The following is a 14,397-nucleotide window of genomic DNA, read 5'->3' as shown; positions in this document are numbered from 1 at the left end:
GCAAACATAAAGACAAACGTTCACATTAAACTCATATCTTAAAGACAAACCATCAGAGAAAAGAGGACTGGGCTCAGAGGAGAGATCATAAAGGTTCACTCAGAGTTTGCGACTGTAATGTTCACTATTACAATTTTGGATGTTTGATTAATCACATAAATAGAAATATGAAACACAACAAAACCAAGACGATGATTTTACAGAAATCAGAATGAGTAAAGTGAAAAAGGTTCGGTTTTTAAAGATGTGGGGGAAAAAAAAGTCTGGTTTCAGTCCAAAGCCAAAAATATCTAGTAGAGTTTAACACTCTGTAGCTCATCATTATATGGCAGTTTTGGGCTTTTTTTTTTTTTGGTTGTTTTTTTGTTTTGTTTTTGTTTTTCAAGTCGTATCCAACAGTTTTTGAAAAGAGCATTAAGAGCAATTCGAAAATCTTGAAGCTCCTGCAGCTTTCGTAGACAAGATCCCATCAATCAGGGTAACAATAACAGTAATTGTAAAATAGTTTTCTGTGTGTTGATCATGTCAGTCTCTGGATAAGTTCGGTCGTCACTCCAGCCTCCCTGATAAGCGTCGCGGCCGCAGTACCGAGGGTCTGATATGGCGTCAGTGGTAAAGCGGCCGGACGAAGTCCGGTGGGAAGACCCCCACCCGGCCTCGGCAGCGCCCTCTCCAGCTCAGGGAGCTGGAGCAGTCCAGCAGGTCGATGACGTCCCCCCGCCGGAAGTGGAGGTGAGCGGTCTGAGGGGGGGTGTAGTCGCAGAGAGCGTGCGCCAGACGAGGCTTCTACAGGAAAAAGAAAAAAAAAAAAGAAGTGTCTTCAACAGAGCTATTTACTGAGGAAGGTCAAAGGTCGTGTGTTGACAAACCTCCAGAACTGTTTCCTTCAGACGCTGCGAGGTCTCCAGGTGGGAGGGGTGGGCCGGGTGGGAGTGGAGGCGGGCGGAGGGGATGGACTCCTGGGAGCTGCTTCTGTACGGGTTGGGGTAGGGGTTGCGTCCGGGGTGGGGGGGCAGGTGAGGGGAGGAGGGGGGGTCTCTGAGGAAGATGACTTTGTCCACGGCGATGCTGTGAGTCCGGTAGAAGTCCACCATCCGGTTCAGGGAGCTGAACGACTCGTCCCAGATGCCGTACTGACCGGCCCCCTCCAGCACCCGGAAGTGCTCCACCCTGTCACCGTAGCTGCAAAGCATGATGGGGAGAATGGGAGAAGTGAACCGGTATGCGTACGTCTTTATAATCCAGCTCAGGCGTTTCCATTCCTCGGCACGGAGTTCCTTTGTGAGGAGTTCGTTCAGTCGCGATGAGCACACCTCAGTTAGCGTGGGAAATGAAAACACACAATTCTCTGCATGTCCCGATGGATCATCACGAGAACGTGTTTCACATGTCAACATGAGGTCAAACACATCAGTCCGCTCAGGACAGGTCTCAGAAAACGGAGTGTCTTTTCAGCAAAATATGTAATATTCAACATGCAGTTTGGTCTCTTTAAAATGGTTTTAAAACAGTTTTAAGGCTTGCACAGGTGTCCAGTGTTCAGCACCATCGTTTCAGGATTGCTTCGAGGCCTTCTGGTGTTGAGTTTGCAAGTTCTACATGTCCAGATTACCATGGTTTCTATGTTTTTTTATGCATTCACATGCTGTAGCTTGTGAATGCATAAAAAAGGGGCTAAAACACTGTTCTCTAAAACAACAAGTGGTGTTTGATTCCGTTTTGGCTGGACTGCAGCAGAGTCATCATTCCTGTAAAGAAACATCTCTGTCCCATCAAATTTTCACTCCTGATCAAGATGATTGCCACAACCTTCTGAAACATTTTGAAAAATGAAAGCCCTCTGGCGTTTCATAAACCGTAAACCCATAATCTGGGCCTTCAGCTCCCCAAATCTCTCTGTGCATCACTTTATGAAATGAAAGAGTCCAACAGGAGCGCAACCAAGATCAACAGTCTGCATAGTGGTTAGTTGGAGAGTTTAACTGGTTTGGTTTTCCAAGAAAAAAGAATTAGTGCCCATCTAAAAAAGTTGAGTAAAACGGCTGTTGAAGCTCCGCTTTTAGGATAGCTTATTCCTATCATCTAATGTACGCCGTCCTTATAAATCACAACAAAGTGCTTCTAAAGCTCTGCTGATAAAAGGAGGCTTGGAACAAACTGCTACTGCTTCCAACCCCCCCCCCCCCCCCCCCACACACACACACACACACACACACACACACTACTAAAACTAACTTTACTTTATCACAGTCACCCTCTGCTGATCACTTTTCAGTATTACACACTCTCACCTCTTACCTCTCATCCCCTGCGGGCAGACAGATGTGTATTCCAGCTTTAATGTGTTCACATTATGTCCATACATTACATTTCTGTGCCATGTGTCCGTTGCATAATGTACCTGTGTTTAATTAAAGGCTGTGGCTGTGAAGTGTTACGCAATGCCCCGGTTATTGAACACATTTAATTTACCCTCAGTGATTAAATGTCCCCTACGTCATTTTGGTGACCCAAATTGCACAAGCGCGGACACACAGTCTGTGCAGCTGTGGTATTTTTAGATCGACGGGTTCCCGTAGACCATATTTAAATAGTATGACTCTCCCCTCCACCAACCCTGACACACACTGGAAGACACGTGGATGCTGTAACTTGCTGATGCGCCCACTGAGATGGAAAGAAAACATCCAGCTGCAAAGAGATGGTGCCTCCGTGTTTCAAGCCCTGCTCCTCATTGGACTGTCCCTCCTGAGTGCATGAGACGATAAAACTGCAAATAGATTTTTTTAGGGCAGACCCAGAGGCAGACGCCTCACTAACAGAGACATTATGCAAGTCGGAACAAACAGCTTTGAGCTGCATTCAAATATAGCCGGTGCTCTCCGGGACACAGACACGTAGGAAACTTCAGAAACAGACGCTCAGTATCGACCTCCGAAGAGATGTTCACAGGCTGGTGTTGTTGTGTGTTGCATTCACTGACCTAACGGAGACGGAGAACTCTCCAGGAGCTGATTCACTCTCCCTCACCAGAAACACTCCGGTATCCTGCCAGCGGAGCCGCTGCTCAGCCTCGAGTCTTGACACGGGTCCTGCAAACCACCTACAAGAACACACACACGGGCTCATGAATTTCACCCTGTCTTTCCTTTCCTTTAAAGTACACCATATACAAACTGAGCTTTGTGAATCAGTGTTTTGTAATATTTTGTGTAACGGATGACAAAAAGGTCACAAGGGCTTAAAAAACAGTCACTTACTGACTTACATAACTTCTGCAGGATGGTAAAACTCTGAAATTCATATAATACAGAAAGTAAAAAGTCCTTTTTGGTGTAAATAATAACACATCAGGGACCACAAAGTATACAAAACACTGATGAACACAATAAATGCAATTTGAATAAATGATTTTTCAAATATCATCAAACGAAGCCTGTTTTTCTTCTTTGGTTCTTTTTCTCAAAGCTTCACAAGTGGACAGATTATTTCTTTACGGATGTGGGAGGACGGAAATGTAGTTCTCAGGCACGTAGCCACGCTTCCCGTGGATCTCTGCTGTGAACCAGCAAGAATCATCCTCCATTTCTGTCACCTACAATACACATGCACACGCACAATTACACCCCACATAAACATGCAGAAAAAAAACACATCTTCAAGAAGTCCTGATGCCAAGCGTCCCGTCTGCTCACCTTGATTATGTCTCCTTTCTGAAAGCTGATCTCGTCCGCCTCGGACGCCGTGAAGGAGAAAAGAGCCACAGCCTCCATCCTGGACACGGAGCGTGGAGAAGATGGAGCTCTGACGACTGCTTCACTTCATGAATGAGGAGAGACAATACAGCTGAGTGAGAGAGGGGAGCAGAGTGAGGATGCTCTGTGGCAGGATGAGATAATCGCTCTGTGTGTGTGTGTGTGTGTGTGTGTTTGTGTATGTGTGACCCTTCATCCTGCTCTTTAGTTAATGAGCAGAGTTTTCTCTGCTGCGCGTGTGTCCCCCCGGTCGGCCATGTGACCGCGTTAGACGGCGTGCGAGCACGTGGAGGAACCGGAGGTCCTCTTCATCTCCATCCACGCCATCTTACACACCACAAACTCTGAGGCTTTTAATGGAGCACTCCCACCAGGGAAATCAAGTGACAGCGGTGGCCAGACACAGAGAAAGAATAAAAAGCACCAAAAATAGAGCGTAATGACAGTTTCTTATTATAACACATCAAAGCAGGACTTGGAGAAACAGTTGTTGGTCTCTTTTCTGACTCTGAAGAGAAGAGAATGCTCGCATTAAAACCATGTATGTTTCACAGAGCCACATCGAATCGATACTACGCGCCATGTGATCGAAATGATTAGTCAATATGTGTTTCTCACAAACTCTACCAATCAAAATATCTGGTGTTTAGCCTTTGCAAAGCTGAATGACCTGATGTAGACGGACTCAGACGAGGCAGTAGGACAGTCTGACTTACAGCGGTCAGTAAATCTCTGCGTTCCATGTATGATACGTCTCTGCAGTCAGTAATGCTGGAAGAGCTGCACACATCTGTCACCAAGGCCGATTTCCAGCAAAGAAAAGAGAAGCAGAGACAATGTGAAACCCGTAAACACATACTGGGTGGATTACCCACACCCACACACACACTGCATTTATAGGTCTGAGGATTAAAAGGGGAAACTGCGGACATTTTTAGGGCTAAAGTGAAAGTCATTTGTCTATTGAGGCAGACGAAGCAAAGTGAACATCCATCATCATATCATTTCAAATGGATCATGATCGTCCACTGTACATTTTCATTTTGTGAGTTGACTGAAACAAAATCGGATGATTTTTAATTAAAAAATATTTTTGATAAAATATGCTTTTACAATTAGACTGTGATAAAGTGTGTGGAAAGTTGAACGTCCCTCACTTTGTCCACATTGTACTCTAATCAGAGGCAGAGCATGGGTCTCAGTACAGAGGGGGCGGAGCATTCTCGATGGGCCCTTGTGATAGTAGTTTTACCATTCAAACAATACCTCATGCTACCATCAAACAAAAACACTAATTCTCACTTTTATTGAGCCAAGCAAACCTATATGCTTCAGAAAGCAGAATAAAGGTCTAAACCAGTTCTCAAACTTGTTCTGAAGAACAAATACACATACGCACGCACGCACGCACGCACGCACGCACACACACACACACACACACACACACACACACACACACATACAAATGCAGCCTGACAGCTGTCAATCTCAGAGCGTCCGCTGTCCATGGTGCTGAAAAGTCAGATTAAAAACTCACTGGCTAAATCTGTACCATCTTTGATACAGCTTAAATATAAAATGAACACAGCTGGTCTAAAATTACACAATCTATTCAGATAGATATAGACACAGCTATCTATATCTTTTGGAATTCACGTATATTAGAAAAAAAAATAGACTCAGTGGTCTCTTACAGTTGAGGGCAACACAAGGCACATTCAAATAGGCAGGTGTTCAAGACCACAGCATTCTGATAAAGATAATATTTTTGAAGGTTTCACTGACTCACCAATGACTCCGATGTTAGGTTTTGGGTAGTACCGCTAGCGGCTAGCATAGTGTTTAGCATACTGTTTAACTTCCCTCCAAAGAGTTCAGATCAAGTGCAAAAGAAAAAACTAGTTCATGCCGCACAGCCAATCAGCACTGCTTACAGCTCTGATGCATTCATGGACAGTTGTAATGTAACAATTGGCAAATTGGAGCCCACACTCATATGCGTATACCTTCTTGCACACACTGCACATTTTATTATAATAATTCATTTACGAGTAAATGTCAACACATCACATGAAACGAGGCCGTTTGACCTTGTGGGCCCTGGGACGACCGCCCCCTTGCCCCCACTCTGGCTCCGCTACAGACTGTAACCTTTTCATTTAATGCCACACTTCCCGTTGTTTTGCATGTTGTTAGATAGTATGGCTAACTAGGATCTATAAAGAAAACCTGCTGTTGTGCAACTGTTCCATAAGCTTTGTTCCTCATTTTAATTGATCTCTATCACACACAGAATAAATTCAGTTTAAAAAAATATATTTTCATGAAAATTTAAGCTATAAGGTTCACTTGTCATGATTCCATCGGTAGGAAAAAGCATCCCGCTGATCCTCATGTTTCCTGATGTTGTTCCTCCACTGAAGCTTTAGGAAGCGTCTGTTTCAGAGAGATCTCTTCACATCTGAACCGAGCAATGTCCCTCTTTTTATTTTTAGGCCGCCTTCATTTCTGGAATGAATCCGTTGGTCCCTAATGAACAGATTCCCAATAGTTTTTTTTTTTTTTTTAATGAACACGCACATCCATATCCTTGATCTAGACTCTTAGACTCTTTTCAGTACTTTAATCAAAATATAACAGGAAGGTTTCAAACTGTAGGGTTCAGGTGGCTTTGATCAGACCTTTCTCTGATGAAAGCACGTATACTTAAGCCATTTTTCTGCAGCTATTCTTGGTGCAAAAAAAGAAAGAAACATTAGAGGAAGTACTTCAAAGAATCTCAAATGATTGGAGTAAAAAGATGTTGAAAGTCCGACAGCAGTGTTATAATAGCCAGAATATTGAGCTTATTCTTAACTTTTTCCACATCGTTTCATCTCCAGAGGGGAGAGGACAGGCCTGGTTTTGGGGATTGAGGAGGAGATATTGTTTGTGTAGAACAGGGGCATCTTGGATCCAGGAGAGGGTGACGAGCGAAACATCTGGTCTCATTAGATAACATGACCTGAACCCTCTGGAGTTCAAAGGTCACATGCTGCTGAGAGTCAAAACAAATTTGGAAGATGACACGTTGGTCTATTTGTTTGATGTATGTATTTGTGTTGCCTTTAAAAACATCAAGTTGGATCAGCCTCAGCAGCAGCTCATTTAATAAATGCCATTGGATGATTGGATGATGAGTAAATCAAGCATTCGGGATTTGGGATATGTGGCTTGTATCTTCTGCGCAAATAACACAGAAGCTTCTACACATTTTTCAAAAACCACTTAAACCTTACTGAATGGCAGAAATTATGTAAAGAACACATCCATCAGTGGAAAGGGAAAAATACAAACATGGCAGCCAGTTGTGTTTCAATAAGACCTTCATGCAATCTACCTGAAATCACTATAATCCTCAGATTTATGTGGATTGTTTAGTTTAACCCTAACTTTATAGTAAGCCAGTGTCCTCAGCGAGCCACTCCAGCCCCTCCCCACACTGCTGTGGGAGCAAATACTGAATTCTCTGACCAGCAAACATTCTGGAGAGGCTTTTCAGACAATCCTTGTATTAAATACAGTCAGAAAGATTAAAAAAATAGATAATAAGAGCTATTTTTGTTTATTTCTGAAAACACCTCTGAGTGAAGATCAATAGCTGACCTAATACCAAACCACTGCAATGACCGTAAGAGCCTTTCTGCCAGAATCAATAACAATGCAAGTGGGACATCAGATCCAGTGTCAGCCAGGATGTTTGCTCACTTTGTTTGACTGTAAAACACTCCATCTGAATGCAGGTCAATAGCAGCAACCACTGTCAGCCCCGGGATGACCTGGAAGAGACAGAAACAGCAGAGAGGACAGTGGAAATGTGCCTAAACACAGGTGGTGCAGTTAACCACGAACCCTGCACCGCCGAGGGTGGAGCTGAGTGCTGCTATCTGTGTTCTCAGTCGTTATGAACGCAGTAAAACCAGCGATGTGACATTTTTGGGGAAAAATGCTTGGTTATTCTATCATAGGGGGCCATCAACAATACATTTGTATTTCCTATAATCAATTTATTATGAAAGTCAGTCATGGAGTGCGAATAACTACACTGGGATAATTTGATCTGTGTGAAAATTAACCATGAGGGAACAGCAAGTTTTATTTAAGCAGCGAGTTAGTCAGGCATTCATTATTTGATGTAAATGTATAAAATACAAAATCATATCTTCTGGTCTTTGTTTCTGGTGAACAGAATAGACTAAACAGAACACTGTATTTAACACATACTTCATTATGTTTTTTTTTTTCTCAAAGAGCAACTTTTAAAGTAAATGTGAGGGAATAATTCAACAACTGATGCAATCAGCAATGGCTATTTAAAGATCCTCATATCAGTTTGTCTCAGTTTGAGTTTACGATCTCACATGCATTATAATCTCTATGAAATTAAGCCATTTTAATGATTCCACCTTAATGTTACTACAACAAGCCTGAAAAACTCACAGTCACACATGCAGTTATACAGTTATCTTCTTCACCTTTGATTTTACTGACCGAGCATCTGATATCGACTGATTTATTTAGGCAAATAAGAGGAAGTATTTTTTTCTTTTAATTTTAGAATTGAAATCCTGACACCAAAGAAAGAGCAGTGCAGATAAAACAACAGTATCTGCCTCACGCTCAGCAAATTGGCCCATTCAGCTGTGATTCTGCTGCCAAGCTGCCACTGTTCAGTCAGAAGTTGTTCTTCACAGACTCAAAGTGTAAACTGAAAATAGTTTTCTTCTTTGCTTCTTTTTAACTGCATCAAATCAAAGTATGAAACAAAATGGAATCATATGAAAACCAAATTCATTTATTTAGTTCCAGGACATATAAAATACTATTTAACCTAGAAAATATTCAAATTGTAAATGTAGCATTTTAAAAAACAATATTTAGGCAACATATTCATCATAATTATCTACTTTGTGGCTATTTTCTGCATTACTTGATTCAAGTCCCAAACAAATCCAAGGCCACCTTGACTTCAGTGTGTTCATAGGCGAAGGCACCGTGTTTGTGCGTCTGCATGTCAGTAGCAGTCCACTATGACCTCCTCTCCTGGTTGTGAGTCCGTCCGTCGGTGGGACGGTCCTGCAGTCAGAATGTCCTGCAGCAGCGAGAGCGGAGAGTTCTGAACGTGGTCGCTGCTCTGAGTCAGGATTTCGAGCCTCTCGTCTAAATGCAGACCCCTCAACACTTCACACACACTCGCAGAGACACTCATCTCTTCCTCTGCTGCGGGATCGGTCCCATCGACTCCATTTAAGCCTCTTGGAGCAGTGGCGTCTGCCTCTTCAGCCTGATTCTTCACTGCCAGTAATTTTCTAATTTCTCTGGCCCATCCACGACCAGAAAGCTCAAAAGTAACGTCTTCCACAGCAGCAGCTGCCTTCACTTCCCCCTGTGGCGACAGACAGACCGCGTCTCTGAGTGCGATGAGCAGCTGACAGGCTTTCACCCCCACGGGCCGATCACAGTCGACCAGGCTGCTCAGCAACGCCGTGATGATTCCCTGATCGACCGCGGTGTTCAGCGCATTGACCAAGTCCGACTCCGCTCCCTCTGTGTGTGTCCCGCTGTGTGTGTAAGGAGTGCGGGCCAGGCCAAAGGTCACAGCATACGGGGCCGGAGGGACGGCCAAACTCCCGGTTTGACCCCAGCGACCAGAAAAAGCTTTGGCCAGCAGCAGCTCGGCCAGCTGCAGCGTGTGAACTTTGACCTCCCAGTCCAGATCGGCACTGCCTCGTGAGAGGACGGAGCGCACGGAGCGCATGAGGAGAGAGGACGAGGACGACGAGGGTGAGGATGAAGGCGAGTGTGAGGAGTACCAGACGATGAAGTAACGCACAACAGCTCGTCTGGAAAACCCCTCGGTGTCCTCAGAGAGGATTTCCAGCAGCCGGCCCACAATTTCCGTCTGGAGAGACACAGGAGGTAAAATTATATTCAGATTAGTTTCCATTAGGGTTTGTGACGATACACTCAGCTCACAAGACATGATTTTATTTCTTCTTCACAGCAAATTCCTCCCTGCAGTTGTGTGCAGGATGCTTGATGGAGGTAAATACCTGCTCCTCGGTGAGTGCTGCCCCCTGCTGCCAGCTGCGTGTCAGTGTCTGAGCCAGCGCGCACACTGCACTGGCTCTCACGTAGCTCTCTGGATCGTGCAGCGCCTCCCTGAGGAGGGGGATGGTGCAGCTGCTGCCGCCCAGCAGAGCCTCCGACGCGCTGCACGTCTGGCCGACCTGCACCCCGGCCAGGTGTCCCAGGAACTCCAGGGTCGAGTCTCTCACCTCCCAGCGCATGTCACACACACGCTTTGTCACGACCCTCAGCAGATCTGCGTGGGACACACGCTCGAGCTTATTTCTGCTGGATGTCCGACAGTGAAAACGACGGGCTGAAGTTTAGATTTACCATTCCTGTGCTGCTCCGTTATCGAGGAGACGTCTGTGCAAACAGTCATCCACTTAACTAGAGTCTGGTAGGACTTATGGAGCACCTGGAAAAAAAAAAAAATGAAACAAAAAAAAAAATGCTGGATAAAGAGGCACAAAAATGAACAAATGCATAGACTGAACTGAAAAAACACTGATGCTTAAATGCACCCAGCTGGTTAGAAATGAGAAGACCGTGAATAACAAACAGCTTTTTGTCAATCATTAAAACACATGAACTCACGGTGGGTTCAGAATCAGGATTTTCCAGATACTGCACCAGAAGAGTGATCACTTCATTCAACTTGACCTTCACCCCTAAAAAGACACAAGAGAAAATAAATCAATTGCATTATCATACATGATTAGCCTTTTATTATTTGCTTTGTGTGTGAGTGTTCTTCTCTTGAAACTTTACTTTTCAAGAGAACTCATTTTGCTTGATTGAGAACCTGTTACATATGAGAGCTCTCCATTTTTAAAGTTGAAAAAAAAATCATTATTTAGATGACAGTGGCTCTTCATGCCCCCTTCAGCTCATCCTTTCTCAAAAATAATCTCTTAGCTTTTGATCCTTTAAGCCCCACTTTCTCCTGATTGTAGTGTCCGGGACATCTCTTCAAATAGACGACCCGCGCGAAGCACTGCGCATCTGTAATTTGATTCCAGCCTCATCTTTGTGATGACTATATCAGGAATGCCAGGATATTTCCGTGGATTCAGATCATGCAAATTAGTAAAGTGTGGCGTTCTCTGTTTTACCTGGGCAGTTAGTGAGACCTATCAGAGCCTCAAGTCCACATTTCTGGACTTTCTTATTTCCAACGATATTCCTGAAAGCTTCACTGCAGCCAGCGGGTGAAGAGGACGAGTCTCCACTGCACAGCCTCAATGATGACACAACGGCAGCGACGATCACAGGCGGAGGACAGGGGACACACTCTGGATCCTGTGGTAAAGAGACAGCAACATGTTACGTCCTTAATATTTGAAAGAAATAAAGGGAATTTTCTGTCAACTTACCATCAGTGTGATCTGCGGGGTGTTTGATAGACAGACACAGATTATGGAGATGCAGGAGGTTTTACTCTTCAGCTGCTCGGCCACTGAACGTCGGTGCTCAGGTACTGAAAGTACACAAGAGTTCATGAAGTCCATAATGCTGCACCAACAGCTGATGAGTGTTTGCATCTGCTCACCTGCAGCGTTTGTGTCCAGGAGTGTGTGTCCAGTCATGATCTGGAGTGGCAGCAGGAGCACTCTCACACACTGAGCTGTGTGGACACGGTCACTGGACAGAAAAACTGTGAATGAGCGTTTGATTCCTAAATGCATTGATGCTTCCACGACCTCCACAAACTGGTGCCGTGCTGCTGAGGGCAGAGAGCAGATGCTTACTGATGGCCTCTGTGGAGAAAAGCAGCTGCAGCGTGAAGGAGGTCGGCAGGTTTCTTGATGCTCAGCATAAATGATAGAAGATGGCCGACGCGCTGGTCAGGGAGGCGCTCTTCAGAGCCGCTGCTGCAGCAAACGCAGAGAGAGGGGTACAATTAAAGGCACGCATTAACTTAGTTCATCGCTAAAGTGCAATTCTCTGAGCCCTTTACACAGCAATTATACAAATGCACACCTGTGTCCTGCATCTTTACCATTTATTACTTCAGCCCTGGTTTGACTCCAGACTGCTTTGTGGATTTTGTATATTCTCTCTGTACATTTTGCAGATTTCTCGAGGTTTTCTTCCACAGTTCAAGCACATTTTCTCTGGTTGGTCAATTCATTACTTTCATCTATTCATAAGTGCGAGTGTGTTTGTTCTGCAATGGGCTCATGAGCTCACGTGGTAGCACATACACTTACAGAATTTACAAAACTTACACCAACTACATTCAAATATATGTCATTAAATGTCTGTCCACAAAAACACTCAAAGAGCTGGGCCTCAAGCTGGAAATGCAGCCTATCACTTTACATTTCATTTATCACATTTTCCTATACGGTGGTTCATTATGTGATTATTGTTATCATTATGTGAATTAGAGACGCAAAATTGTCACTGACTTTTGCTGGTTTGAATCCCACTGGTAATAAGTTAACACAGTGGGTAAATGACTGTGGTTCTTTGCCCTCTTCGGCTCCCTGTTGCACTACAGCTCCTCTCACATGTTGACTGAGATTTGACTGTGGTTGAAATAAAGGCAAATTACTTTCCCAAAGAACTATTTCATTAAAACCAGCTGAAGCAATTGAAATGGACACAACAGATGGCCTCAGGCATCTCGGACAGAGAAAAAAAACCTCCAAGCTTGGAATTAAAATCAACAATCTGCTTCACACGAGGTGAGAGTGAAGCTGTTATTAGGATTTATGTTAATAAATGACCAAAGCTGTTTTTTTTTCTGAGATTACTATCATCAAATCAATTTACTCCACTCTACTGTACGATGATCCCACTTAACAGACGTCTACCTGTATGCAGCAACAATGACATCCATGAGAGGTACTGTGAGCTGACTGTGGTCAGCTGCCACCAGCTCCTCCAGAGAGTCGGAGACTGTGTGCAGCAGCGTGCCACGTAGAGGAGGCCGGACCCGGTCGAGCAGCAGGGCCAGGAGTTTGAGGCTCTGTAGAGTCTGATGAAGCTGGATCGTTTCTTTGGGAACCAAAGACTTCTTTAGGTACTCCAATATCTTTGCCACAACATCAGAGAGGTCTTGACTCTTTTCCACTGTGACAGCCAAACGTTCCAAGTCTGAGATGGAGCTCTGCGTCCCCTCATTATCAACTTCTTTCTTATGTTTCACTTTACATTCAACAGATGAGACATTCTGACAGAGAAGCAGAACGTGGAGAAGCATCTGATTGGCAGCTGAGACGACAAACAGACTGGAGTCTGTCTGGAGCTGTAGGAGCGGCTCAATGGACCCTAAAGAATCAAACACAACAAGCAAAACCAATCAGATTTATAATCGTGAAATTGCAAACACTCATTTTCTAATTGTGAATGTTTTGCTGTGGTACTTAATTGCTTCTTACATTGCCTGCATCTATCATGAAATGCTGTTTGGAAAGACGGTCCGTTTGTGCTCACCTGCTTGTGAAAAGAAACCGAGAGCTTTAGGGTGCTGCAGCATGGCCCTAAAGCCCTGGACCCAGCCGATCCTGATGCATGGATCCTCCCAGAGGCCTGCTTCCTGCCAGTGCTGAACGTTACCGATCAGGTCCAGAACAGAGGACTCCTGCAAGTTGAAGTGTAGGATTCATCAGTGATGATCAGATTTGAGCTAGCTCGAGATTGTAATTTAATAAATACTAGTTTTTACTACCTGAAGAGCTTGGAAGCCATCCTCGGTTGCAGCTATTAAACCAGCGAGTCTGATGGTGAATGACAGGATGCTGGGGTCTGCAGCCGTGTTGTGGATCACAGTGGATATAAATTCAAGGAGATATGGACAGGTTTCCAGCAGAGATTCGCCTTTATGAAGAGGAAAATACAGATTCACAAGACAACCAGAGGGCAACAAGGAAACACTATTCTTCCAGACATTTATTCCCACTTGATGTAGACTACGGCTACTGGGAACGTGCAAACTTCGACCCAGCACTGTACTACCTGCATATCACAATTTATTAAGAGGTAATTGAAAGTATGCTGCAATAAACAGAGACAAAATCGAGAATAAAGGTCAAAACATATATGAAGACACAGCTGAAAGGGCTGAAGGTGGAGATAAACCAGCCTGAGGAAAAGACGTGAGTGATGTGACACTAACCGGCCTTTGTGAGCGCTGTGAACCAGTCCAGCAGTTTCTCCAGGCTGGTGTCATCGGGCAGGGAGCAGCCCGAGGCCGCCAGCAGCTCACAGACCTGGGGCAGCAGTGAACTGCACTCCCGGTCCATGCTTTCAGTCACAGACCCTCACTTTGCCCTGACAGCGTTACACTTTGCAGTCACAAAACCATTGCGACCGATTCACACGGACCCGAATGCGTCTTTATGCAACATAAGTGAACTGATAAAGCTTGATGAAATTTCTCTTTCGATGCGTTCTTCTCGCGGGAAATAGTTTCACATTCACCGGTACGTACTTCCTTTTTCTTTCTACTTTGCGTGTCCTAACAAACGCAGCTGCGCTTATTTCGCAGCTCTCTATACAGATAAACTTTGTGCGGACATCCCGC

The 14,397-nt window shown here is 44.5% G+C and overlaps 2 protein-coding genes across 2 annotated transcripts; both read right to left on the bottom strand.

Annotated features, from left to right (window-relative positions):
- Window positions 1-531: 531 nt before the first annotated feature.
- On the bottom strand, window positions 532-3,840 carry LOC115390275 (GRB2-related adapter protein-like). Its single transcript, XM_030094069.1, has 5 exons — window positions 3,696-3,840; window positions 3,498-3,595; window positions 2,984-3,103; window positions 870-1,182; window positions 532-786 (listed from the first exon to the last, which is right to left on the bottom strand). Exons 1-5 carry the CDS (start codon window positions 3,771-3,773, stop codon window positions 607-609), a joined length of 789 nt encoding a protein of 262 aa, XP_029949929.1. The 5' UTR covers window positions 3,774-3,840; the 3' UTR covers window positions 532-606.
- A 4,818-nt stretch (window positions 3,841-8,658) lies between these two features.
- LOC115390355 (BRCA1-associated ATM activator 1-like) lies at window positions 8,659-14,314 on the bottom strand. Its single transcript, XM_030094197.1, has 12 exons — window positions 13,990-14,314; window positions 13,543-13,691; window positions 13,308-13,455; window positions 12,686-13,142; window positions 11,615-11,737; window positions 11,416-11,507; window positions 11,240-11,343; window positions 10,979-11,165; window positions 10,461-10,534; window positions 10,197-10,281; window positions 9,848-10,119; window positions 8,659-9,696 (listed from the first exon to the last, which is right to left on the bottom strand). Exons 1-12 carry the CDS (start codon window positions 14,114-14,116, stop codon window positions 8,809-8,811), a joined length of 2,706 nt encoding a protein of 901 aa, XP_029950057.1. The 5' UTR covers window positions 14,117-14,314; the 3' UTR covers window positions 8,659-8,808.
- Between the last annotated feature and the right edge of the window lie 83 nt (window positions 14,315-14,397).

Source organism: Salarias fasciatus, chromosome 6 (genome assembly GCF_902148845.1).
Source record: "Salarias fasciatus chromosome 6, fSalaFa1.1, whole genome shotgun sequence".
NCBI classification, from domain to species: Eukaryota; Metazoa; Chordata; class Actinopteri; order Blenniiformes; family Blenniidae; genus Salarias; species Salarias fasciatus.
This window is presented reverse-complemented; position numbering and strand designations above follow the sequence as displayed.

What these genes read in the sequence shown, in the direction of transcription:
- LOC115390275 (XM_030094069.1), bottom strand. Translation starts at nt 3,773, where the DNA reads ATGGAGGCTGTGGCTCTTTTCTCCTTCACGGCGTCCGAGGCGGACGAG. An exon ending in ATTTCCGTCCTCCCACATCC is followed by an intron (nt 3,104 to 3,497) that starts GTAAAGAAATAA and finishes GTGTTCTTGTAG; the next exon opens with GTGGTTTGCAGGACCCGTGT. An exon ending in GAGTTCTCCGTCTCCGTTAG is followed by an intron (nt 1,183 to 2,983) that starts GTCAGTGAATGC and finishes CATGCTTTGCAG; the next exon opens with CTACGGTGACAGGGTGGAGC.
- LOC115390355 (XM_030094197.1), bottom strand. Translation starts at nt 14,116, where the DNA reads ATGGACCGGGAGTGCAGTTCACTGCTGCCCCAGGTCTGTGAGCTGCTG. An exon ending in CGGTTTCTTTTCACAAGCAG is followed by an intron (nt 13,143 to 13,307) that starts GTGAGCACAAAC and finishes TTGATTCTTTAG; the next exon opens with GGTCCATTGAGCCGCTCCTA. An exon ending in CCTGGACACAAACGCTGCAG is followed by an intron (nt 11,344 to 11,415) that starts GTGAGCAGATGC and finishes GTGTACTTTCAG; the next exon opens with TACCTGAGCACCGACGTTCA.